Source organism: Suncus etruscus, chromosome 15, assembly GCF_024139225.1.
Source record: "Suncus etruscus isolate mSunEtr1 chromosome 15, mSunEtr1.pri.cur, whole genome shotgun sequence".
Classification (NCBI taxonomy): Eukaryota; Metazoa; Chordata; class Mammalia; order Eulipotyphla; family Soricidae; genus Suncus; species Suncus etruscus.
The window spans coordinates 82,963,257-82,988,167 of NC_064862.1; the positions used below are offsets into that span (position 1 = coordinate 82,963,257).

Sequence of the window (24,911 nt, forward strand, 5' to 3'; positions counted from 1 at the left end):
CATGGAGGAGGCTGCCTCATTCTTGGGGTACCCTCACATACATGGGGTCCAGATGAGGAAGCAGCCGGGAAGAGAGGACAGGGCTGTCCCTTCAGACTCCATAGTGGACTGGCCCTCAGCACCCACTGCCTGTCCCAGGGCAAGTTGGAAGGCTGCAAGGACATGGCAACCAGAGGAGACCAGGGGACCTCAAGCCAACACACACTTTTTTTGCAAATATCCCCTTGCTCTCAGGGCACGGTCATGCACACAAAGCTTGTGTCTCAGTTTGTTAGTCCACCTACAAGTATGGTCTGATCAAGGTGTATGGATGTGTGGCCAGGTGGCTAGGTGCCCTGTTTACCACACCTAACCCCTGTTGGGGGCCTGCTCTACCTGAATCCCAGATTTCAGACCAAGGCACATCCAAGGCCCAAATACATGAACCTGTCTCTACATTAATAGTAAGCAGGTATTGCTCTGGGGGATCCCAAATTCTGACATCCCTTGCACCCCACACCCCTGGAAGAAAGTGCACTGACGCCTTTCACAATGGAGCCCACAGTTGTCTAACCTAGGCAGCCCAACTGAAAGCAAGGGCTGTATTGGGATCTGGTTTCCAGCTCGGAAGAAATCATTAGAAATAGGGGGCTCGGGCCCAGGGAGATAGCACAGCAGCGTTTGCCTTGCAAGCAGCCGATCCAGGACCAAAGGTGGTTGGTTCAAATCCCGGTGTCCCATATGGTCCCCCGTGCCTGCTAGGAACTATTTCTGAGCAGACAGCCAGGAGTAACCCCTGAGCAACACTGGGTGTGGCCCAAAAACCGAAAAAAAAAAAAAAGAAAAAAGAAATAGGGGGCTTGAAAGATAGCACAGAAAAGAAAGAAGAAAAAAGAAATAGGTGGGGGGGCCGGGAAGGTGGCGCTAGAGGTAAGGTGTCTGCCTTACAAGCGCTAGCCAAGGAACGGACCGCGGTTTGATCCCCCAGTGTCCCATATGGTCCCCCCAAGCCAGGGGCGGTTTCTGAGCACATAGCCAGGAGTAACCTCTGAGCGTCAAACGGGTGTGGCCCAAAAACCAAAAAAAAAAAAAAACGAAATAGGTGGGGGGGACAGAGAAATAGCATGGAAGTAAGAAGGCCTTTGCCTTGAATGCAGGTCGGTGGTTCGAATCCTGGCATCTCATATGGTCCCCCGAACCTGCTAGGAACGATTTCTGAGCATAGAGCCAGGAGTAACCCCTGAGCGCTGCTGGATGTGACCCAAAAACCAAAAAAAAAAAAAAAAAAACCCCACAAATCAGGAAGATAGCATTTGCCCTGCATGCAGGTCAGTGGTTTGAATTCCAGCATCCCATATGGTCCCCCGAGCCTGCCAGGAGTAACCCCAAGCGTGGCCGGGTGTGACCCAAAAACTAAAAAAAAAAAAGGCCCAAGAGATGGGGCCAGAGCGGTGGCACTAGAGTTAAGGAGGCATTTGCCTTGCATGCACTAGCCTAGGTCAACTGAGGTTTGATCCTTGGCATCCCATATGGTCCCCCAAGCCAGGAGCAATTTCTGAGCGTCACCAGTGTGGCCAAAAAACCAAAACCAAAATATGGGGGCCGGAGAAATAGAATGGAGGTAAGTCTTGCATCCAGAAGGACAGTGGTTCGAATCCCAGCATCCCATATGGTCCCCTGAGCCTGCCAGGAGCAATTTCTGAGCCTGGAGCCAGGAGTAACCGGGTGTGACCCAAAAACCAAAAAAATAAATAAACAGAAACCAAACCAAAACAAAAAATAGGCCCAAGAAATAGTACTGCAAGGAGGGCACTTGCTTTGCACACAATTCATCTGTGTTTGATCCCCAGCATCCCATAGGATCCCCGAGACATTCAGGAGTGATCCCAGAACTCAGACCAGGAGTCAGCCCTGAGCACTGCCGAGTGTGGCCCAAAATTCAAAACTGATGCCTGGGGTCAGGTAGCTACCTAGCATATAGCTGAATCCAATTCTCATATCCAGAATTTCAGTGTCCCCAGCAGCAGACCCGAGCACTACCAGGTTGCCCCATACTCTACCCCAGTGATGGCTAACCTTTTTGAGCCTGAGTGCCCAAACTGCTGCACAAAAACAATTTCCTCAAAAATGCCAGCACAGGGCCCGGAGAGATAGCACAGCGGCGTTTGCCTTGCAAGCAGCCGATCCAGGACCAAAAGGTGGTTGGTTCAAATCCCGGTGTCCCATATGGTCTCCCATGCCTGCCAGGAGCTATTTCTGAGCAGACAGCCAGGAGTAACCCCTGAGCACTGCCGGGTGTGGCCCAAAAACAAAAACAAAAAGCCAGCACAGGGGCCGGCGAGGTGGTGCTAGAGGTAAGGGAGGACCGCTGTTCAATCCCCCCTTCCCCCCTCCCATATGGTCCTCCCAAGCCAGGGGCAATTTCTGAGTGCTTAGCCAGGAGTAACCCCTGAGCATCAAACCGGTGTGGCCCAAAAAACCAAAAAAAAAAAAAAAAAAGAGCACATCAATTAAACCTTAATAACAAGATTTTAGTATCTAAAAACTATGCAGCATGTGCCACATACCTTAATTGTGGACCTTCCTGTGTGCCAGCTGCAAGGCTTTTGTGTACCACAGGTTTGCCAACGCAGTTCTACCCGGACCCCTAAATATATAGTGATATATCACTTTAAATATTCAAAAGTCAGAAAGATTTTATTCATGTAAAATGTGAGTCACATAAAACCCTTATTTCACAGGACTGTGACCTCCAACACTGTCTTCAAAACATTGTCTCCCTCCACCAGGAACCCTCCCTAGCAAAAACTTCCCCTGCACCCCATCAACTGTCCCTGCAGGGGGTTCCAGTCACTGGCCCCCTGATGGTATTAGAAAGTTACTTGGGGAGAGGCAGGACTTGTTAAGAAAGGGCACAAGCAAAATACAAAAGGGCAGCAGGCAGGCTGTTTGCCTCACATCAACCCAGTTTTGATTCCTGGCACCCCATAAGGGCCCCCAAGCCTACTAGGAGTCATCCCTCAGCACTGCCAGGTTGACCCCAAATCAACACAGACATGGGACAAAGCTATTTTAACAAACTACTGAGCAGCTAGTAAAGGTCTGAAGTGAGGTGGGTACGTGGAGGTGTTTGGGGGGCACCTCCTGCATGTTTTGAAGCACCCCCAGGTCCTTGGGTCAGCCCAAGGGTGAGCTGGAGCTCAAGGAATTTCAAAGTGGAGAGTGTACCCCGGCAGGCTGAGCTAAGGCCCAGGAGCCCACGGGGGACACTGGTTTGGAGCACAAGCATAAGGCCTCAGGGACAAGCGAAGGCTGGAACTGCACCAGCCAGTGAGGAACAAGCAGACAGCTTCCTGCACCCTAGCCCCCTCCTCTTGAGAGCCCAGGGGACCTCAACTCTGACCCCAGAAAGGGAGTGTAGGGAGATGGACAGAAGTTCATACCCCACCAAGAAAGGGGAGGGAGGTGAGCTGTACCCATGCCCCAGGATCTCTGAACCCCACTTATTTCAGGGTTCCCCAAAGCCTCGATGCATTCTTCTGTCCTGCTTGCTCAAGCATCAGGGTCCCCCAGCAGTGGGAGGATAGACGGTGCTGTTCCAGGCCCCTCCTGAAGTGCCATCCAGGGATCATACAGGACTCAGGCGTGCACAGTGGGGAACCCCATCTTGTCTCGGTGTAGCTACTGGACGAGGCGGTAGGTGATGTACCTGCCAGCCGTCTCGCTGGGCCGGATGATCTTCACCACCTGTGAGGACCCGCACCCCAAGACACAGTCATGGCCCTGCCTGCCCCTATCCCCCAACTACCTGGGCAGGAAAGGACACAGCATTGGGGGACCTTCTGCCAGAGATGTTGCCAGGACACAGAGACCCACACCCCTGATCCTGGGGTGCAGGGCCAGTCACCAAGGGATGAGGGGCTCTCACCCGTCCCCGCTTTATCCCGAAGTAGCGCGCCACAGGGTCCCCAGCCTGGATCCTTGGCAGCTGGTTCTCCCGGAGCTTACTGGGGTGCTGTTCAGGAAAAGGCTTGGAAAGATGCGGGGCAGCAGAATGGAAGGGGCCTCTCAGGCTGGGTGTGGGAGGGAAAGAGAAAGGGTTCGACTGGGTAGGGTACAGGACGAAGAATCAAGGATACTATCGGGCCAGCAGCTCCGTCACCTCCTCCTTGGTCATGACCACGTGCTCAGGAACCAGCTGCCAAGAAGACACCCCGTTGTGTTCTGGTCACCTCACGAGAAAGGGGACGCAGCCACCCACCAGCCCAGGGGCTCACTGAATCCTGGAGCGTTTCCCCTACATACATGCTCCAGGATATAGGCCCAGCCCCTCTCCATATTATGGAGCTTGTAGGATGAGAATCTCAGTGCTGGGGGCCCCTGCACCCCAACTCACCTCGTGCTCCGTGATGTTGATAAGCAGCTCCTGCTGCAGAAACTGCTCCAGGACGTACTTTGGGGCCATGTCAACCAGGGACTGTGGGAAGGGGCACACATGCATTAGGGGAGTTGGAACACCCCTCACACTCCATTTCCACAGACCGAAAGGTGGGGGAGCTGTGCTGGGTCTGGGTCAGTAGCGGGGGTGGGGGGGGTGGGTAGCTGTGGTCAGAGCAGGGGTTCCAGCCCCGGAGAGCACAGAAGTGGGTGCAGGGCCCGGAGAGAAAGCACAGCGGCGTTTGCCTTGCAAGCAGCCGATCCAGGACCAAGGGTGGTTGGTTCGAATACCGGTGTCCCATATGGTCCCCCGTGCCTGCCAGGAGCTATTTCTGAGCAGACAGCCGGGAGTAACCCCTGAGCACCGCCGGGTGTGGCCCAAAAACCAAAAAAAAAGAAAAAAAAAAAAAGAAGTGGGTGCAGGGTGAGGTGGGAGCAGGGTGGCAAGGGTGTGGGGTGGCAGTGGGCGGGCATACCTGCTTGGCTGAGGGCGTCATGCCCTGCTGGACCACGATGAGTGCTCGGGTGATGTTCTCCTCCTGCATGCGTTGGCAATAAACCTTGATGGTCTTGATACCCACCTTGGGCTCCTCTGTGGGCACAGTACGGTGGGTTACGACCAGGTCCCTGGGCCATGTGCCCCGGAACCCACAACTCTACAACTTCCCTCTGTGCCCACCAAGGGAAGGGCAGACTTAGGCTTGACCAGGGCAGCTACAAAGCGGGGACCCTAGACCCATGATTCTAGCCTGAGGTGATGACCATGGATGGGGGTCTCTGATGAGGTGGGGTATGGGAGACATAGGGAGAGCTCGAGGCTGAGGCACTTCCCTTCTGGGGTGAATTAGTTGGTTGTTGGCTTGGTTTGGAGCCACACCTGGCAGTGTTCTGGGCCAACTCAAGCTCTGCACTCAAGGATCACTCCTTGAGGGGCTCAGAGGACCCTACGGGATGCTGGGGATGTAACTCAGGTGGGCTGTAACCCAAGCAGACTATGTGCAAGGTAAGACCCACTCTCCCCTCTATACTATGGCTCGGCCCTCCATTTGGGTTTCAAAGTCACATCCAGCTCTGTGCTTAAAAATCCAGCACCAGGGGCCCGGAGAGATAGCACAGTGGTGTTTGCCTTGCAAGCAGCCAATCCAGGACCTAAGGTGGTTGGTTCGAATCCCGGTGTCCCATATGGTCCCCCATGCCTGCCAGGAGCTATTTCTGAGCAGACAGCCAGGAGTAACCCCTGAGCACCGCCGGGTGTGGCCCAAAAACCAAAAAAAAAAAAAAAAAAATTCAGCACCGGGACTGGAGAGATAGCACAGCGGTAAGGTGCTTGCCTTAGACGCAAAAGGATGGTGGTTCGAATCACGGCATCCCATATGGTCCCCCAGCCTGCCAAGAGCGATTTCTGAGCATAGAGCCAGGGGAGTAACCCCTGAGTGCTACCAGGTGTGACCCAATAACCAAACAAACAAACAAAAAAAAAAAATCCAGCACTTAGGGCTGGAGAGATAGCACAGCGGTGAGGCATTTGTCTTGCATGCAGAAGGACAGTGGTTCGAATAGTGGAGTCCCATAAGGTCCCTTGAGCCTGCCGGGGGCGATTTCTGAGCATAGAGCCATGAGTAGCCTCTGAGCAATGCAGGGTGTGACCCAAAAACAGAACAAAACAAAAATATCCAGCACCGAGGGCCCGGAGAGATAGCACAGCAGTTTGCCTTTCAAGCAGCCAATCCAGACCAAAGGTGGTTGGTTCGAATCCCGGTGTCCCATATGGTCTCCTGTGCCTGCCAGGAGCTATTTCTGAGCAGACAGCCAGGAGTAACCCCTGAGCAACACCGGGTGTGGCCCAAAAACCAAAAAAAAAAAAAAAATTCAGCACCTAGGTCCGGAGAAATAGCATGGAGGTAAGGCGTTTGCCTTGCATGCAGGACAGTGGTTTTAATCCCAGAATCCATGAGAGAGGAGAGAGAGAGGAGAGAGAGAGGAGAGAGAGAGAGAGAGAGAGAGAGAGAGAGAGAGAGAGAGGAGAGGAGAGAGAGAGAGAGAGAGAGAGAGAGAGAGAGAGAGAGAGAGAGAGAGAGAGAGACAAAATCCAGTACCTATCCGGAGTAATAGCACAGGGGTAGGACGTTTGCCTTGCAAAAGCCGACCCAGGACCAAGGCATTCCATGTGGTCCCCGTGCCTCCAGGAGTGATTTTTGAGCACAGAGCCAGGATTAACCCCTGAGCACTGTGACCCAAAAACAAAAACAAAAACACAAAAATCCAGCACCTGGGACCGGAAGGATAGCACACTAGTAGGGCGTTTGCTTTGCACACGGCTGAACCTAGGATGAACCTGGGTTCAATCCCTGGTGTCCCATATGGTCCCCCAAGCCAGGAGCGATTTCTGAGCCCATAGCCAGGAGTAACCTCTGAGCATTACCGGGTGTAGCCCCTTCCCAAAAAAAAATAAAACAGTCCAGCACCTTATCCTGATGCTGCTACACTCATACCCTCCAATACTGGGGTAATCCCCAGCACTTCTGGGTCCCCTGGGCACCACCTTGGGTGACTCTCCAACTGAGAGCCAAGATGGACTGGAGTTATAGCACAGTGGTAGGGCGTTTGCCTTGCACGCTGTGATCCCGGTTTGATCCGGCATCCCATAAGGTCTCCTGATCCTGCCAGGACCAATTTCTGAGTGCAGAGCCAGGAGTAACCTGAGTGCCGAAGGTGTGGCCCAAAAACAAAAACAAACAAAAATAACCTGAGAGCCAAGAGCAGCCCCTAAGCACTGCATCTGTGCCCCTCACCAAAAAGCAGAAGATACCATGAGGCAGCTACGGTAGCCAAGACCTTCTGGTGGGGGCCTTGTAAATGAAGATGAGACACTTTTCTTTTTTTGTTTTTGTGCCACACTCGGCGGTGCTCAGGGGTTACTCCTGGCTCTGTGCTCAGAAATCACTCCTGGCAGGATCGGGGGACCATATGGAATGCCAGGATTTGAACCCCGGTCCATCCTGGATTGGCCGCTTGCAAGGCCAACGCCCTACTGCTATGCTATCTCTCCAGCCCCAGATGAGACACTCTTGAAGAGGAGAGTGAAGAGCAAAAGAAATGAAAATGAAGAGGTGTGCCCCTTATACATTAGGAGTACACCCTGCTTTTCTGCAGCCCCCATGACTGGGGTGTCATGCCCATCCCTGGTACATTGGGGTCGGATCTATTCTGATCAACCCCTATCCAACTTCTCTCTGACTTCAAACAGAGCAATAACCCCCAGCATCTCCCAAAATCAGAAAACATCCTGGGATAGTCCCCTGAGGCAGAATGGGGATGTCCTTTTTTTTGTTTGTGTTTTGGTTTTTGGACCACCGGTATTATTCCTGGCTACGTGGTCAGAAATCACTCCTGGCTTAGGGGACTTGGGGGATCGAACCACAGTCTGTCCTAGGTCAGCCGCTTGTAAGGTAAACACCCTACGCACCATCCCTGGACTCAGCTCTCTGCCCCTAGAAACGGTTTTACTTTTTTCATTTGAGGGGTGTCAGTTTGGGCTTGTGTGCAGGGTATGCCCCCAGCGTCTCTCCAACCCTGGACCTTTTCCATAAAGACCACTGGGGGGCCAGAGCCGGTGAGGTGGCGCCAGAGGTATGGTGTCTGCCTCGCAAGCGCTAGCCAAGGAAGGCCCAAGGTTTGATCCCCCGGCATCCCATATGGTCCCCCCAAGCCAGGGGCAATTTCTGAGCGTTTAGCCAGGAGTAACCCCTGAGCAACAAACAGTTGTGGCCGAAAAACCAAAAACCAAAAAAAAAAGACCACTGGGGGGGGGGGGCAGAGCAATAGGACAGCAGGGAGGGTGCTTGCACATGATCAACTCAGGTTGGATTCTCAACATCCCATACATCTTTTTGTTTGTTTGTTTGTTTTGTTTTTGGGCCACACCCAGTAATGCTCAGGGGTAACTCCTGGCTATGCGCTCAGAAGTCGCTCCTGGCTTGGGGGACCATATGGGACGCCGGGGGATCGAACCGCGGTTCATCCAAGGCTAGCGCAGGCAAGGCAGGCACCTTACCTCCAGCGCCACCGCCCGGCCCCAACATCCCATAGATCTCCTGAGCACTATCAGAAGTGATCCCTGAATGCAGAGACAGCAGTAAGCTCTGAGCACTACTAAGTATGGCCCCAAATATGAATTCCCCCCAAGCCCCCGTGGCCAAAACCACCACCAGAAAACCACCACAAGCCAGAGCAATAGTACAGTGGGAAAGGTGCTTGCCTTGCATATGACTGACTTTGGCTCAATTCCACGTACCCCATATAGTCCCCTGAGTCTGCCAGGAGTGAGTACTGAGCACAGAGTGCAGAGTAAACCTTGGGGCCGGATCGACAGTGAAGTGGTAGGGCGTTTGCCTTTCAGGAGGCTGATCCAGGACAGACCTCAGTTCGAGCCCCAGCGTCCCATATGGTTTCCCAAGCCAGGAGCAATTTCTGAGCACATAGCCAGGAGTAACCCCTGAATGTCACCGAGTGTGGCCCAAAAACCAAAAAACAATAACAACAAAAAAAAAAAACCAAACATCGGGGCCAGTGAGATAGCATGGAGGTAAGGCGTTTGCCTTCCATGCAGATGGACGGTGGTTCGAATTCAGGTATCCCATATGGTCCCCCGAGCCTTCCAGGGGCGATTTCTTAGTGTGACCCAAAAACCGAAAAAAAAAATCTGACACCACCCCCCCAAAAAATGAATCAGGTGTCCATGTTCCCATGGTGCTGGACAGCTGGTCCCCACCTTGTGCTGCAGGAATGGGGAGACACTGAGAGGCCTAGATGTCCTGGATACCCTTGGGGAGCATCAAGAACAGGGTCTAGGGTTCCCTGATGAAAGAGACACGCACAGGGTGGGGAGATGGCCAGCAGGGGCAACTGGCAGAGGGACCCCAGGGTAGGTACAGGTAAGGGGACCCAGAAAGACACCCGAAGAGGTTCAAGAGCTGGGTGGGGAAGGGAGGCTGCTTCTGAGACTGGCTGCTGGGGGGCCGGGCCGGGGCCTCACCTGGGAAGAAGACGAACATCTGGTCCGTGGGGTCGTCGTTGTGAGCCACCAACACTGTGAGGTCCGTGCGCCGCGGGCGCCCCTCACTCGGCTTGTCCCCAAACTGCGCCTTGAATTCATCCAGCGTCTGGTCCAGCTCGTCCTGGGTCACCAGGTAGCCACGGTCATGGCACAGCTGCGGGAAGGCACCAGGGGAACCACATGGGATGCGGGGATTCGAACCACCGACCTTCTGCATGCAAGGCAAACGCCTCACCTCCATGCCATCTCTCCGGCCCCGGATCCCCAGTTCTTGCACAGCCCCACGGATCCAGGCCCGAACCCACCGCTTCCGGCAAGCAGGGTCTCCCCGCGTGTCGCTCACCTGCATGATGGTCTTGCGGATCTTCCATAGCCGGTACGTCTCCTCCTCGTCGTCCATGGCCGCCGCCGCCGCTGCTGCTCCACTCGCCGCACTGACGTTTAGCGAGACCTCCTACCACTGCGCATGCGCCAGGCTTCAATCAGGCCCCCTCTCAAGCCCTCTCCGCGTAGGGCTGTCTTCAGCGAATGCCAGAAAACTGCAACTTCCGCTACGGCAGCGCCAAGGGCAGCCTTACAACTTCCGGGCGTGAGTTGTTGGGGGAAAAAAAAAAACAAACACTACCCTGTTTCACGTTCGCGTCCACCCCCGCCCCTAAATTCTCAGTTCTCGCGTGACTTTGGAAGCAAGTGCTCTCGGGACTTGTAGTTTTCTTTTTTTTTTGGTTTTTGGGCCACACCCGTTTGACGCTCAGGGGTTACTCCTGGCTATGTGCTCAGAAATTGCCCCTGGCTTGGGGGGACCATATGGGATGCCGGGGGATCGAACCGCGGTCCTTCCTTGGCTAGCGCTTGCAAGGCAGACACCTTACCTCCAGCGCCACCTACCCGGCCCCGGGACTTGTAGTTTTCGTTGAATGCCAGCCACCTAGTGGCAAGTTAGAATTCCGGGAGAAAGAGGGGGAAAGTGTGGGTAGGGAAACAGGCCTGAGCCCACTGTGTTGTTTTCTGGCTTTCTGACAGTTGAATTATTTCAATGGAGCTTCTCAAGTATCTGTGCTGATATCATACTTCAGGGGCTAGGGAGGGCTCTCTAGCATTTGTTTTCCTTTTGTAAGATGTTCCTGTTTGGGAGGAGCTTGGCACAAGTCCTGGTGTTTATCAGGTGTTTATCAGGTGCTGCCAGTCTCCCCACAATCTAGTCCCAGCCAGCAGCCTAGATAGTCCACACACTTTCCAAGACACCCTATGAACCCCAAACTGCTTGTATTCCCCTCTCTGACACCAACAACACCTCCCTCCCCACTGGAGCAGTAACTTTTCCTACAATAATATGTTCATTTAATGTGATTTAATCTTGTTACTATTTCCTGAGCAATCACAGAACAATGAACCAAAGGCTATATACATTGCAGGCACAGAGGGCAGAGGGGACATTGTGTGTTATTTTTTCTTTATTTTTATTTTATTTTTTTATTTTTTGTTTGTTTTTTTTTTGGGCCACACCCTGTGACGCTCAGGGGTTACTCCTGGCTATGAGCTCAGAAGTTGCTCCTGGCTTCTTGGGGGACCATATGGGACGCCGGGGGATGGAACCGCGGTCCTTCCTAGGCTAGCGCAGGCAAGGTAGGCACCTTACCTCTAGTGCCACCGCCCGGCCCCTTATTTTATATTTTTAACATTTGTGTAATTAGCAAGAAACCAAGAATTTGAAAAGTGACAAAGGTGGAAAAGGCTCAGACAGGAGGGGAGGGGGGAGCTTCAGAAACTGTAAGAAGGAGCTAATGCCACCCAAGTTCTAAGAAAATAATTTAAAATTTAAAAATTATTTAAAATTATTTAAAAAATAATAATAAATGGAACATAAAAAGAAATTCCACCTGATCTCTTGTAGAACTGAAAAAAAAAAAAAGAGAAAATACAGATAGTATGAGAAGTGTGTCAGAGGGTGTCTCAACCCTGAGGCTGGATTTTGCCCTGTGTGAGACCAGGGAGAGGGAGGGAAGGCCAAAGGGGAATACAAGTAGTTCCTAAGAAATCCAAACATGTTAGTCATTATTATTTTGCTTTTTTTGATTTTGGGTCGTATCCAGCAGTGCTCACACTTACTTCTTCCTGACTCTGCCCGCAGGGATCACTCCAGGCAGGGCTTGGGGAACCCTAGGAGATGCTGGAGATTGAACCCAGGTTGGCCTCGGGCAAGGCAAGCATCCCATCAATGGTACTATGAACCAGTTCCTTATTTTTTATTGTTTTTTGTTTGTTTGTTTTAGGGATGATGAGGCTTACTCCTGGCTCTTGGCTTAAGGATTTCACAGCAGAACTGAGTGATCTCAGGATTCACAGCGGTGTCCCTTGGCTCAAATCCAGATCAGCCTTACTCATTCTAAGATCTCTGCAGCCCCTCCTCCAAGTTTGTGTTTACCCAGGGGTTATCGACAGGGACAGAAAGATAATATAGCAGGGAAGGCACAACTGACTCAGATTCTATACCTGGCACCCCTTAGGGTCTCCTGAGCACACCAGAAGTGATTCCTAAATGCAGAACCAGGAATGAACCCTGAGCACTGATCCAGAAATTGTCCTTGAACACAGCCAGATGTTGTCCAAACATCTCCTCTCTAGATTAACAGTGCTTGATATAATAATGCTAAGATTTTTCAAACTATAAATGTATCTGCAGAAAAGTTCTAATGTTTATGTTCAGAGAAGTCTAGGAAAAAAATTGTGATATTATAGGATGGGAAAAGACTTTTTTTTTTTTTTTTTTGGGCCACACCCGGCGGTGCTCAGGGGTTACTCCTGGCTGTCTGCTCAGAAATAGCTCCTGGCAGGCACGGGGGACCATATGGGACACGGGGATTCAAACCAACCATCTTTGGTCCTGGATCGGCTGCTTGCAAGGCAAACGCCGCTATGCTATCTCTCCGGGCCCAAGACTTTTTTTTTTTTTTTTGAGAATTGTATACAATTTAAACTTTGATGCTTTATTTATTTATTTATTTATTTATTTATTTATTTATTTATTTATTTATTTTTGGTTTTGGGGTCATACCTGGCAACGCTCAGTTGTTACTCCAGGCTCTGTGCTCAGAAATTGCTGCTGGCAAGCACTGGGGACCATGCTGGGATTCAAACCATCGTCCATCCTGGATTGGAAGCTTGCAAGACAAACGCCTTAATGCTGTGCTGTCTCTCTGGCCCAAAACTTTGAAGCTTTGAGTTCAGATGTGCAGTTCCTGCTTCTGGCAAAGAAGAGGAGAACAAAAGTTTTGTTAACTCTTTTTCTGTTTAAAACAGAAAAAGTGGAGCCGGAGATATAGCTCAAGGGTAGGCATTTGCCTTGCACTCAACCCAGGAGGGATAGTGGTTAGCCCCCTGAGCCAGTGATTTCTGCAGGAAAAGTGCTGCCGGGTATGACCCAAAAACAAAAACAAAAACAAACAAACAAAAAAAACAGAAAAAGTGAATATGTAACCCTTCCCCCAACGCCCTTTTACTAAACTTTCTTTTCAGATGTTAATCCCACCTGAATGATCAGACTGTCCACACCTGGGATGGGGCAGGAGGTTTTAAATAAAGAACAAAAAAGTCTGGAGAGGGGGAGGTGAGAGAGAGAAACAACAAAAAGGCAGAGAAAGGGGCACAGCAGAAAGCTTAGCAGAGAAAGCACAAGAGGAAAAAGTATATGGCCCATGGAATAAAAGCAAACTGACTCCATGAAACTTTGTGAATTATTTCTCTGCCATTACCCTGCATCATAAGACCAGTCGGCCTAAGGCAGTGCTCAGGGATACTTCTGGCTCAGGGCTCATAGGATTTATAGGATTTTTCCTATTGCCAGTGCTCAAGGCATGATGCCAGGCTGAGACTCTCACCTAGTGCTCTCACTACAAAGCAAGAGCCTTTACCTGGTTCTTAAGTCTTTTTTAGCATATTCTAGGTCTGAGGTGAGACAAGGAGACTAAAGAAGTTTTCCTGACTCCAACAAACAGAGAAGTGAGCAGGTGGAGGGGCTTCTGGGGGTCTCTAGGCTGTACCCACAGGATGTGTAGATGTGGCAGTGAGAGCCACAGGCAGTGGCAGGAAGAACCAGGGCCCCCTTGAGACCATCAGGTGACAGGTGAGCTGGAATCTAGTCTGTGAAAAATTTGGAGCTCATGTCAGAGGTGAATCTTTTTTTGTTTGGTTGGTTTTTTTGGTCACATTCAGAGGTTCTCAGGGGTTACTGCTGTCTCTGCGTGCTCAGAAATCACTCCTGGTAGGATGCCAGGATTCGAATCACCATTGGTCCTGGATCAGCTGCATGAAGGCAAACGTTCTACCGCTGTGCTATCTCTCTGGCCCATGAATCTTACTCTTCAGATTCGGGGTGAGACTTGTTGAGGTGCCAGATGATAACATGGGCACACCATGCAGGTCACAGAAAAGCCTAGAATCTAGGCCCTAGATGAAATCCCCATGCCAAGGGGAGAATAAGAGCAAAACAGGACATGTGAGGGTTAGAGGGATGGCATAACAGGGAGAGCGCTAGTTTTTATATAGGATTCGGACCTCGGCATTCCATCTGGTTCCTCAGAGACCCACCAGTTGTGATCTCAGAATGCAAAGCCAGGAATAGGCCTGAGCACTGCTGGTTGTGGCTCTAAAATAAACAAAAAATAAATGGGAGCTGTGAGCTGTAAAAAGGAAGGCATGCAGGAGACATTATGGGGCAACGGAGTCAAAGTTTGTTCTGGCTACTCACACCATGCGTGCCTTGGGATGCCTCCCTCCCCCAGACCTTGCTACATAGGTGCCAGGTGGGTACCCAGTCCAGAAGACTCCTGGCACAGAGTTGTACCAATGCTGTTCCCAAGGCGGGCAAAGGGAGATAAAGAAAGCAGGGCACGGAAGGTGCTGGAATTGCAAGAGGCTGACAGCCCATGTGCAGATGGGAAGGAATATGGTAGTGCCAAAGCATCCAAGCATAGGATGTCATTAACACGAAGGAACTGGGCTGGACTCTTGCCCCAGGAAGCGCTTTGACCTCAATGAGAGAGCAGGGAAAATACAAGGAGAAAGCGTAATTGGAGGACTGGAGGATGGGGGTAGAGGGGACAACAAGGACATAGGCCTCAGGGCAACAGTCAAACAGGATTGACTCTTTGGCTGGGAGACACCACAGAAGAGGGGGCCAGAGTGATAGTACAGTAGGTAGGATACTTGCCTTGCTTCCAGAAGTTTGGGATTCAGTCTCACCATCCCATATGGTTCTCTCAGCTCCACCCACCCAGGAGTGATTCCTGAGAAGAGGAATTAACTCCTGAGCACCACTAGGTGTGAGCCAAAAACAAGACAAAACAACCCCCTCAAAAGACAGAAGAGAGGCAAGATTATGGATGCTTAGATAATAAGTGGATTCCCAGGGAGATAACAGGGCAGGGCCCAGCTTTTTACCATCTGTCAATGGGGAATCCCTCTGGTGAAAGGTGGGAGACCTTGGGCTGAGAGATGGCACAGAGGAAAAGACATTTTCTTTGTATGTGGCTGACCAGGGTTCAAGGTTCAATCCCTAGTAGGCCACAGGGCCCCCTGATCCTCACCAGTCAAAATCCTTGTGCATAGAGCTAGGAGTAACCCCCAAGATTCATTTAATGTGATCCCAAAACAAAAAGATGAGACGCTCCTAGAATTTGGGGTCTAGTTCCTGCCATGGAGACCAGCCATCCATACTTCCTTTACGGGGGATTTGGGGACACAGTAGTGCTCAAGGATTATTCATTGTTCTGTGCATAGGGGTCACAACAGGCAGGCTCAGGGGACCATATGGGGTGCCAGGGATTGAAGTCAGCTACCGGAGTCAGCTACCTGTAAGGCAAGTCAGGGCCTTCCTTACTCTAGTATCTCCCTTGCCCCAGCACCCCAATCTTATCTGACAGTCTAATCAGGACAAAGGGGAAGACTTGCTTTATCTCTTCCTCCCTTCCACCCCCACACACCGGACCTTTTAGTTTTTCTGCCACCCCCAAATATGAAATCATCTGGGTGGTGGGCTTGTCAATGGTGCTTGAGTCTTGTTATACTGCAAAACAGCCCAGTGAGTGTCACTGCTGGGGGGTGAGAAGCTCCTGAAATGCCAGGGGACCCCACTAGGATGGGGTGCAAGGCAGAAGCTGGCTGGAACCGGCCTGGTACAATTAGGAAATAAGCAAGTGTCTGAGCTCCTGGCTCCATTTCCAAAGCCTCTTGCAGAGCTGGGCTGGGTGGGCGGTGGCGCTGGAGGCCAAGGGACACGCGCTGCTGGCCTGGCCGGGGGCAGGGGTCAGCCGAACACAATGGAATCCCATGAGTCAGTGCCCAGGAATGAGGCGGGCCCAGGGTTTGCACTCCTGGAGTCAAGTGCTCTTGTCTTGAGCGCTGTTTGGGGGCCAAGGAAATTGCCCCACGAAACTTGAGTGGGAGAAGTCTTACAGGTTTACAGCTTTTCTTTGGAAATTCAGGGCCCAGTGCCCGTGGCTCGTGTCCAGGGTGTGGGGACCAAATCACGGTTACACGTTAACCGTTTTCATCCTCACCCAGGGAAGGCCAGCTCTGGGGACCCCCGCGTGCTAACAGTAGAACTGCCTCCAGGGTCTCTTCTGAGGCGCCCCTGGAGGCCAACCCAACCCAAGTGGATGGACATGGGGGACGGGGTTGGGGTGGGGGTGCAGGATCCACTGCCAACCTAAAGGCCGGCTCCTCCCCCTTCCAACTTTTATTGAGGTTCCCAAGAATATCACCCCCTCCCGTGTGTGTTTATCCCAGTTGCGAGTCCGCGCCCTTCCCTCCCACGCGCGCCCCGTCATGGCCTCGAGTTGTGTCCCGCAACCCCCGTATAACTGTCCCTAATCGGAAGGTTGGGCAGGCGGCTAGTAAGCATGCGCACTCGCACGCATCAACAAAGCTCGCGGTCGACCACGTCCCGGCCACGCCTACCCTCGCCTCCCATTGGCTGCTCGCGCTGCGTCGTCCGGGCGCCCGCGAGGTTGGCCAATAATCGCGCAGGTGGGCGTGGTCGAGGGCGGGGAGGAGCGGCCTAGCCGCGCGCATCCATTGGCCGGGCTCGGAGAGGGGAGGAGCCGCTGCTCCGGGTACTCCCCGCCGCCCCGCCGCCGCCGAGATGAGTTTGAGCCGTTTCTGCCGCTTGCTGAAGCCAGCGCTGCTGTGCGGAGCTTTGGCAGTGCCCGGCCTGGTCAGCACCATGGTGAGTGAGGAGGGAGGGAGGGAGGGAAGGAGTGAGTGCGGCGGGATCGGGAAAGGGGGTGCCGTTGGGCGGGCGTGCGGGTTGGGGTGTCACGCGCTTGGGGGGCCCCCATGGCGGCCGAAGGGGTCAAAGTTGGGGGTCAGCGCGAGAGTCGGAGGGAAAGGGACACCAATCTGGGGCAACCCCCCGGACAACCGGAGGGCACCTTTGAGGGGGCCTCGTCCCCGGGATCGGGGCCCACCGACGGGCTGGATCAAGGGGTCACGCGCCTTGGGGCGTCTCCGCCTCACCCCCCGCCCGGTGCACCCCGGGGCCCAGTGCGGTGGCGTCATAGAGGGTGCCCCGGCGCCCTGGTGACGGCCCCCCCTTTCTGGTGCCAGGGGAGGGAGGCGCGCTCGGTGGGTGGGCAGAGATCGGCCGGGGCCGGGCCCAGCATGTCCCGCCAAGCTGCGGGCTCCCGGGGGTGCTGCGGGCGGGCCCGAAGCTGCTCCCGGTGCTGGCGGCGGCGACGACGAGGGCGGCGACGACGAAGTTGCGGGAGGCGGAAGGGCCCAGTGCGCCGGCGCCGGCGCAGGCGGGTTCGCGGCCGGAGGAAGGAACCGTGTCCACCGACCTCCGAGACGGACTCTGAGGCAGGCAGGCAGGCAGGCCCGGGCCGTTGCGCGCAAGTCCCTCCCGCCGCCAGGACGCCCTTTGTAGGACCCGTTTGTTCAGAGCCTCCCGGCGGCGGCGGCGCGGGAGAAGTAACAGGAGGGTACTTCGGGGCCCCGATCCGTCTAGGGGTCCCCGTGGCCTGACCTGCGCTTTGCCTTCTTGCAGTGCGCGTCCCGCGATGACTGGCGCTGTGCAACTTCCATGCACGAATTCTCAGCCAAGGACATCGACGGGCGCATGGTGAACCTGGACAAGTACCGGTGCGTGTGGCGTGTGTGCGCATCTGCAGTCTCATGGGGACCCCATGGCTGGTAGCCCGTGTGGAGTGGGGAGGTGACCTGACCTCGTACCTCTTCTGACCGCCCCTTCCCGCTTGCTTTTGCAGGGGCTACGTGTGCATCGTCACCAACGTGGCCTCGCAATGAGGCAAGAGCGATGTAAACTACACTCAGCTTGTCGACCTGCACGCCCGATATGTTGAGTGCGGTTTACGGATCCTGGCTTTTCCTTGCAACCAGTTTGGAAAGCAGGTGCGGGACACATCCCTCTGTGTGTGTGTTTGTGTATATGTGGAATCATGGACCTGGATAGGACCAGCCTGCCCCCCCTCCCCAGTCACCAGCCCCCCCCCCCCCATTCTGCACCTAACTTTTCTGCCCTCCCTTTTCAGGAGCCAGGGAGCAATGCCGAGATCAAGGAATTTGCTGCAGGCTATAATGTCAAATTCGATATGTTCAGCAAGATCTGTGTGAACGGGGACGATGCCCACCCCCTGTGGAAGTGGATGAAAGCCCAGCCCAAGGGGAGGGGCATTCTGGGGAAGTGAGTGAGAGGGCCTGGGAGGGAAAGCGGGGTAGGACGGTGGGGGTGGCTCCCCTTGCCAATGTCTCACCTGTTCTGGTTTCTTTTCTAGTGCCATAAAATGGAACTTCACCAAGGTAAGTGGCTGGGGCTGACCTGACTGGCCTTAGGGGTGGGGGCCTAGAGGTGTGTGGTTCCCATAAGGACTTACAGCAAGTACCCCTTCTCCGCAGTTCCTCATTGACAAGAATGGCTGCGTGGTGAAACGCTATGGCCCCATGGAGGAGCCCCTTGTGATCGAGAAAGACTTGCCTTGCTACCTATAACTGCACAAGTCTGCGTCCCCCCACACCGAGCCCCCCAACTGGGCCCCTTGGAGCCTTCCACCCGGCGCCCATGAAGGTCTGTCTGCAAACCAGCCCGCTGGTGGGGCAGACCCGAGAACCCGGCGTGCACCCCCTTGCCGGAGGAAGGCCCCCCAAGGCCCAGCTCAGGCTTGGTGTCCCCTTCCAACCCCCACCGCCTTCTTGGAATAAAACAAATAAATTGGCCATTTCCTGCCTCCTCCTGACCTGGGGCTTTAGTGGTCGGGTCAGAGCTCTGGGGGTTCAGCGTTTACAAGTGAGGTTTTCAGGGTCCCTAATCCCCAGCCCTGTGGCCTTACAACTGATCTGATCCGAGAGATAATCACTTGGTTGTCCGGAGCCAAGTCCTTTGCTCAAGGGCTGAGGGCACTGTACCTGCGGGTACCCAGCCAGGAGGAAGTTGGGGTGAACTCTGAGCTAGGGCCTCCCTGGGGGCCTAGGGTGCTGTTTGTAGCTCAGGGGTGGATCAGGAAGGGGTGGTTCCAGGAACTGCTGGAGGAGGAGCCAGGGCCCAGGAACTTGTGGTATATCACCTGTCCCACCCCTATCCCTCCACAAAGGTCCCTGGCTCTCAGGTGGGGTGCGGGTTGGTTTCCAGAAGGTTCTGCCTGCCTTCAGTTCACCAGCTTTCACCCAGTGGGTCAGTGGGGATGCCAGTGGCCAGGTTACAGTGCAGAAAAGAACCCCATCCCTGGAACCCCCACTTTCTGTTGTCCCCATGGCTGTGGAGAGAGAGAGGCTGGGGAGTAGCGAAAAGGCACATATATTTAAAAAAGATTTCTTTACATATATACACCTGAACTTACCATAAATATAAGAAACTAGGAGTACCCCCACCCTGGCCTAGGCGAGGGGGCTGGGTAATAACTTAGGGAGCAGACAGCAAGGAGGGGGATTGCATATATTAACGGGGAGTTTGCCCCACGGAGCCCCCGACATGTCGGGGCCCTGAGCACCTGGGGTTTCCTGAGTATCCAGCCCTTGGGGCCACCCAGTTCTGTGGATTTCAGGGATCTGGGCCTTATCCGACCTTATAAGGTGGCAGTGGGGAGCCCCGGTCCAGGCCTGACAGGCAGCAGAGGCACAGAGAGGGTCCCCCACCCTTGGTCCAGGGGCCCTGAGGCGTCTGCCCAAGCCGGCAGCATCAATGGGAGCTGCTTCTTCCTGACACCAGGCCCTGGGGCGCGGGGTGATAAAGGCACTGAGGGGGCCAGGGGCACCCGGCCCCACTTCCTCAGTAGTTGCGGGGGTCCGGGCCTCACTCATCACCCACTTGGGAGGAGGGAGGTACGCCCCGCTGGGGCACTCCTCACCCCTACAGGAAACATGGCTTTACGGGGGCGGCCGCCCAAGCGACAAGTGGGGAGCCTAGGAGTTGAAGTGGGGGCTGAACTGTATGACGCTCTGGCGCTCCGGGCCCCCGCCAGGCCCCTCTCCAGCCCCTACCGCGCCCAGCTGGCCACTGGGGGGCTCGGCGGGGGGCACAGTATGGAGCGAGCGCAGCATTTCCTCCAGCACCTCCTTGAAGTTGATGTCGCAGCGCTGGTTGAGCAGCCCCGAGGGGTCCCCCAGCAGCTCGGGCATCCCCAGCAGCGGCGCACCGGTAGCCACAGGCTCACGGGGCGGCAGCGGCGGGAAGGTGAAGGGCGCAGGCGGCGGGAAGACGGGAGGCGGGCTGTAGGTGAGGTCCAGCACCTCGCCAGGGCCACTGGGCAGCGTGAGCGGGCGCAGGGCAGGGGGCGCCCCACAGTCCAGGACCTGCGCGTTCTTGCGCTTCACATCGGCGTCCATGAGCTGCAGCTCCTGGAGTACTCGGCGCACGCAGCACTCGGGGATCTTGATGCCTGCGGAAGCGGGAGGCGGGGGACGGGGTCACATCTGGCTTTGGACCCCACCACCCCACGCGCCCGGAACCCCCCTCCTGTGCCAACATGCGCTCACCAACTTGCTTCTTCTTGTCCTTGGTCTTGAGGCGCACGATCTGCAGGTGGCTGCTGTTGGTGACGTCGGCCATGACGGCAGCCACGCGGCCCCACACGCGCAGCAGCGCCCCGCAGAGCATGTAGTGGTGCCGCAGCCGCTGGCCCTGCTGGCAGTCCTTGCCCTCCTGCACCAGGCGGCACTGCCGGTTCCTGCGGCCAGAAAGAATGCTGGCACCCGCACGCCTTGGCACCCCCAGGCCCCACGCCCATCTCCCCTCTCCTGGCTCAGCTCCTTCCTGGGAGCCCCGGGATGGCCCTCGGGTGCTCACCACGCCATGTGACTGCAGTGCTCCAGGGAGAAGGCGTAAATGTTCTCCCAATGCTCCCGGGCCTCCTCTGCCGTCACCTGGACAGACCGGGGGTCACCAGCGCGCCCCGCCCCGCCCCGCCCCCTGTCCCCAGCCCTGCCACCTCTGCGCACCAGGCGGAAGCGGCGGCACAGGTTGTCCCAGGACTCGGGCTGGCTCTGGCGCCCGATGTTGGGCTTGTACACGGTGAAGTGCTTGCCGCGGCCCTGCTCGGCCAGGAGGCAGCTGGGCTGGTTTCCTCGCACCTGTTGGGGGAGAGAGAGGGTCGGTGACCAGGGACTGGGAGCCCAACCCAGGGACTTTTGGGTCCCTCCCTCGACCGCCCACCTTGTAGGAGAGGTAGAAGCCGTCACAGGGGCCGGTCAGCTCCAATGATTTGGCAAGCGCGTCGTCCCACTTCAGGCCGCGGTCCACGCTGATCTGCCAGGGAAAGTGCAGTCAAGCGGGGCGCCTAGCGGAGGTGGTGGTGGGGCTGGGCCTGGGCTGGCGTGGGCGGAAAGGCGGGGCCCTGGGCGGGCAGGAAGATGGGACACTGTGGCGGGGCCCAGAGCGAAGCTTAGATGTGGGTGGAAGGAGGTCTGGTGTGGGGTGGGCGGGACCTAGCTGCGGACAGAAGGCGGGGCCTCGGCACCCTATATCCAGGCAGGGCCCTGGCCTCACCTTGTAGAAGACCACCTGGCCGTCCTGCGGATGCCCAGGCGTCAGGAACACCTGCTGGCTCTCCTTGTAGATCTCATCAATGCCTGGAGCAAGGTCTGGGGAGGGGGCGGGGATGGGGTGTTGGTCAGCAGGGCCAGGCTGAGGTCCCCATTATGGCTCAGAGTCGGGGTCAGGGCTAGTTAGGGGGGCAGGGATCTGGTCCTTCCTAGTTCACAGGTGCAATGCCCGTCCATGCAGCACAGACTAGCTCTAGAGAGGTTCCACCTGCCCGCCTCTAGAACCAGTGTAAGCCCAGACTCAGGGGCATTGGGAATAAGCTCTGCTTTTAGAAATAATCAACCCAGCTCCTGCTTCCCAGTACTCGGGTCTCCCCGAACACGGGGTCCTCACTACCCCCAAGAGGAGGCCTGATGGTGCTCCCACTCCCACATGTGAACTGGAGGCTGCAGGCCTGTTTAACTAGTAACTTGGGGGAACCTGCCTTCCCGTTTCTGGGGGATGAAGGTGGCAGCACAGCGCCTCACACATGAGCCGTCCCCCTGGCAGTGGTAGGGTCCTCACCCAGGATGCCCATGTCGTATTTGCCCTCCTTCTTGTCCAGCTGCATCAGGTGATCAAAAGTGTCAGAAAAGTACCGAAACAGCGCGTTCTGCTTGTGAACCTCCAGACCCAGGATACGGTTCAGGAACTTGGTAATAGAGCAATCTGGGGGAGGGAATGGAGGGAAAGGGGGCTCCAGACAGCCATTTACAACCCAGAGAGGGTTGGGGACCTGGCTGGGATTTGTGGGGAGGGCCCCAGGGAAGGGGGAGGGAGGGACAAGGAGAACCCACCCCTGGAGAGCTGAGGCTTGGCCTCCAGGGGGTCTTGCTGGGATGTTTGAGGACCCACATAGGACCTTCCAGGAGGCTGTCCTGATGGTATATGGGGTGAAGGAACTCACCCTTTTCCACATCCAGGCCTCCAGATCGTGACTCCCTGCCTCCAATACCCACGGAGTGTAGCCCCTGCTTCATGTCTGTGGGGGACACAGGATTTCATGTGAACCCAGGGGGCTGGGGTACTTTTAAGGCAAAAGCACCCTCTCAAGCTACCCACCCCGCTGTGCTGGCCCTCCAGGATACCCCTGCTCACCCCGGAAGAAGACGGCATCCCCTCCAGGGTAGCCTTGGGGCGGCGGTACCTTGTTCTCGGCCTGGCTCAGGATGGTGGCCAGGATACAGCTGAGTGCCCGGGCACCATACTGTGGGGCCACAGAGGAGGCCGCTTAGATGTTGCCTGGGGCACCCTGCCCCAAGGCCCAGCCCAACCTGCTTCCTTCCAATCCCTGGAGCCTCCCCTCCCTAGGATTCAGCTTGGCCCTGGCCAGCCTCCTCCCAAGCCCCCACCTTGTTTTCAAAGTTGTACTTGCTGAGGTCCCTTGATTCGGTGGCACGGCGGTCCCCGTGGGTCAGAGCCCCCTGTCCAGAAAGACGGAAACCGTGACCCTAGGCCCACACACCTCCCAGCCCCCAACCCAGCCACACCAGCTCACCAGGCTCTCGAGCCGTTTGGCCACGATGGAGGCGAACCTGCGCTCCCCCGCCAGCTCAGAGATAAGGAAGACATACTCGGGCGCCGAGACCTGGTTGGACCTGTGGGTCCGGCCTGCGGGTGGAGGGGGCATGGCAGAGTTGGAAACATGGAGTGGATGAGGAAAGCCAGAGAGGCAGCATCAGAGGGGCAGGTCAGGGAAGGAGTATAAATGGGCATAAATATTAGGAGGGGCTAGACCAGCGGGTCTCAAACTCGAAGCCCACAGGCCAAAAATGGCCCTCCATACAACATTCTGTGGCCCTGCCCTAGAGGAATCTTTTTTGTTTTGTTTTGTTTTAGTTGTTTGGGTCACACCCCCCAATGTTCAAGGCTTACTACTGACTTTGCACTCAAAGATCACCCCAACTTTGCCTCCTGCGGCCCCCAGGTAAATTGAGTTTGAGACCCCTGGGCTAGACCCATGGGCTGGCCTTTGTCAGTGTGGTCAGTGGGTGGTGGGTGGGGCCACCGAGGGGGCTGGCTCTGGGCAGGGGCAGCAGTTACCGAACTGCTGGATGGCCCGGTCAGCACTCCAGGGCAGCTCCAGTGTCATGTGGACCCGGCGCCGCTGGTTCTGGACCCGGCGGTCGGCTTGGAGGGAGACGCCGGAGCTGGTGGCCTCAGAGATGATGGCCACAAGCTGGGAGGGGGTATGAAGAAGAGTGAGTGGTGAGGTGAAGGCCACCTCCCCTGCTCTCACAGGGGTCCGGGGCTGTTTGGAGGGGATGTGGACCCCTGGCCGGACACATGGAGTCACTGTGCAGTCCTACTGCTGTCATGTTGCAGCCCACCACACTCTCCCCCATGTCTACACCATGTCCCCACACATCCTCCCCTCTTGCGGGCTCTTCCTGTCCCCCCCTGCTCCCCCAGACCCCAACCTACTTTCTCCCCACTCATGAACCGCTCCTTCTCCCTCAGGTTCACGTGGTCGATGGACAGACCCTGCTCTGCCCGGGACTCGAAGGCCACTGTCCCATCGGGCCTGGACACCACGCGGCCCTTCCTGCCAGTCATCTGTGGCCATGAAAAGTGGGGATGGAAAAAAAAAAAAGGCGGGATGATGGGGTGAGAGGACCAGCCCAGCACAGCCATGGACAGTGTCCACCTGGGAGTGCCCCACGAAACTCACCTCAGCCACGTTTTCTGGCCCCCCGAGCTGGTCGATGAGCTCGTCCAGGGTGTTGACTGGCAGCTCCCTGCCCAGCGCCCGCACCTTGTCCAGAAGGTCTTGCTTCAGCTGTTCCACCCGCTCCAGGACACCAGGGCCATGGGGGTCCCGCTGCTGCAGGGGACCTGTGGGGGGGCCACGGTGAAGATGGTCAAGCCCAGCTCCCCTCCCCCAACCTGAATGGGATGAACTGGGAAAGGAAGTGAGCCTGGCCCAGCGAGGTCTGGGGGATGCTAGTGTACCATGGACCAGATTATGTTGCTTTTCTGTTTCTGGGGTTTCCCCCCACATATCCTGATACAGACCGAAATGCACCCAGAGAGGCTGGAAGTTGGGAGCCACACCACTACCCGCCGGGTCAGTGGCTTGAGGGGACAGACAGGCAAGAGCCATGGGGCCTAAGACTCACCTCGGTCATCAACTGGGAGCCCGATGGCATCCACAATGACCACGTCATCATCCACCAGTGACTCGGGGGACGAGTGAAAGTCGCTGTCCAGCCCTGCATCAGACTCGGTGCTGCTGTCCTCGCTGAGGCGGATCACGCCGCCTGCTTCACACACCAGCCTCGCCTTGGTCCCGCGGGCCCGTGGCCGCCCTGCAGGGAACACCCATGTTATAGAGGTAGCTTGGTGGCCTTCACCCCTTCTGGGCTAGGCTGACCTTGGCTGGGGTCATGAGTGACAGTGCCACATCCC

The 24,911-nt window shown here is 55.7% G+C and overlaps 3 protein-coding genes across 5 annotated transcripts in view; 1 reads left to right on the forward strand and 2 right to left on the reverse strand.

Annotated features, from left to right (window-relative positions):
* Positions 1–3,293: 3,293 nt before the first annotated feature.
* Positions 3,294–24,911, reverse strand: part of POLR2E (RNA polymerase II, I and III subunit E) — a 140,318-nt gene continuing 118,700 nt past the window's right edge. For 2 of the 3 annotated variants that reach the window (XM_049787953.1, XM_049787952.1), the window contains exons 2-8: positions 9,816–9,876; positions 9,452–9,626; positions 4,893–5,008; positions 4,376–4,456; positions 4,119–4,177; positions 3,908–3,986; positions 3,294–3,726 (exon numbers count right to left, since the gene is read on the reverse strand). In XM_049787953.1, coding sequence (XP_049643910.1) covers positions 3,661–3,726; positions 3,908–3,986; positions 4,119–4,177; positions 4,376–4,456; positions 4,893–5,008; positions 9,452–9,626; positions 9,816–9,872 — 633 coding nt within the window. In that variant the 5' untranslated portion in view covers positions 9,873–9,876 and the 3' untranslated portion in view covers positions 3,294–3,660. The remainder of the gene's footprint in view (positions 3,727–3,907; positions 3,987–4,118; positions 4,178–4,375; positions 4,457–4,892; positions 5,009–9,451; positions 9,627–9,815; positions 9,877–24,911) is intronic. The other variant, XM_049787951.1, reaches the window with a different exon arrangement.
* GPX4 (glutathione peroxidase 4) lies at positions 16,570–18,705 on the forward strand. Its single transcript, XM_049787959.1, has 6 exons — positions 16,570–16,697; positions 17,517–17,611; positions 17,737–17,881; positions 18,022–18,173; positions 18,265–18,289; positions 18,386–18,705. Exons 1-6 carry the CDS (start codon positions 16,614–16,616, stop codon positions 18,476–18,478), a joined length of 594 nt encoding a protein of 197 aa, XP_049643916.1. The 5' UTR covers positions 16,570–16,613; the 3' UTR covers positions 18,479–18,705.
* SBNO2 (strawberry notch homolog 2) overlaps positions 19,265–24,911 on the reverse strand; it is a 37,177-nt gene continuing 31,530 nt past the window's right edge. Inside the window, exons 18-32 of the mRNA XM_049787964.1 lie at positions 24,623–24,811; positions 24,175–24,338; positions 23,928–24,059; positions 23,547–23,682; positions 23,002–23,114; positions 22,856–22,927; positions 22,602–22,710; positions 22,411–22,485; positions 22,029–22,172; positions 21,468–21,562; positions 21,135–21,227; positions 20,921–21,052; positions 20,769–20,845; positions 20,459–20,649; positions 19,265–20,361 (exon numbers count right to left, since the gene is read on the reverse strand). Coding sequence (XP_049643921.1) covers positions 19,886–20,361; positions 20,459–20,649; positions 20,769–20,845; positions 20,921–21,052; positions 21,135–21,227; positions 21,468–21,562; positions 22,029–22,172; positions 22,411–22,485; positions 22,602–22,710; positions 22,856–22,927; positions 23,002–23,114; positions 23,547–23,682; positions 23,928–24,059; positions 24,175–24,338; positions 24,623–24,811 — 2,198 coding nt within the window. The 3' untranslated portion in view covers positions 19,265–19,885. The remainder of the gene's footprint in view (positions 20,362–20,458; positions 20,650–20,768; positions 20,846–20,920; positions 21,053–21,134; positions 21,228–21,467; positions 21,563–22,028; positions 22,173–22,410; positions 22,486–22,601; positions 22,711–22,855; positions 22,928–23,001; positions 23,115–23,546; positions 23,683–23,927; positions 24,060–24,174; positions 24,339–24,622; positions 24,812–24,911) is intronic.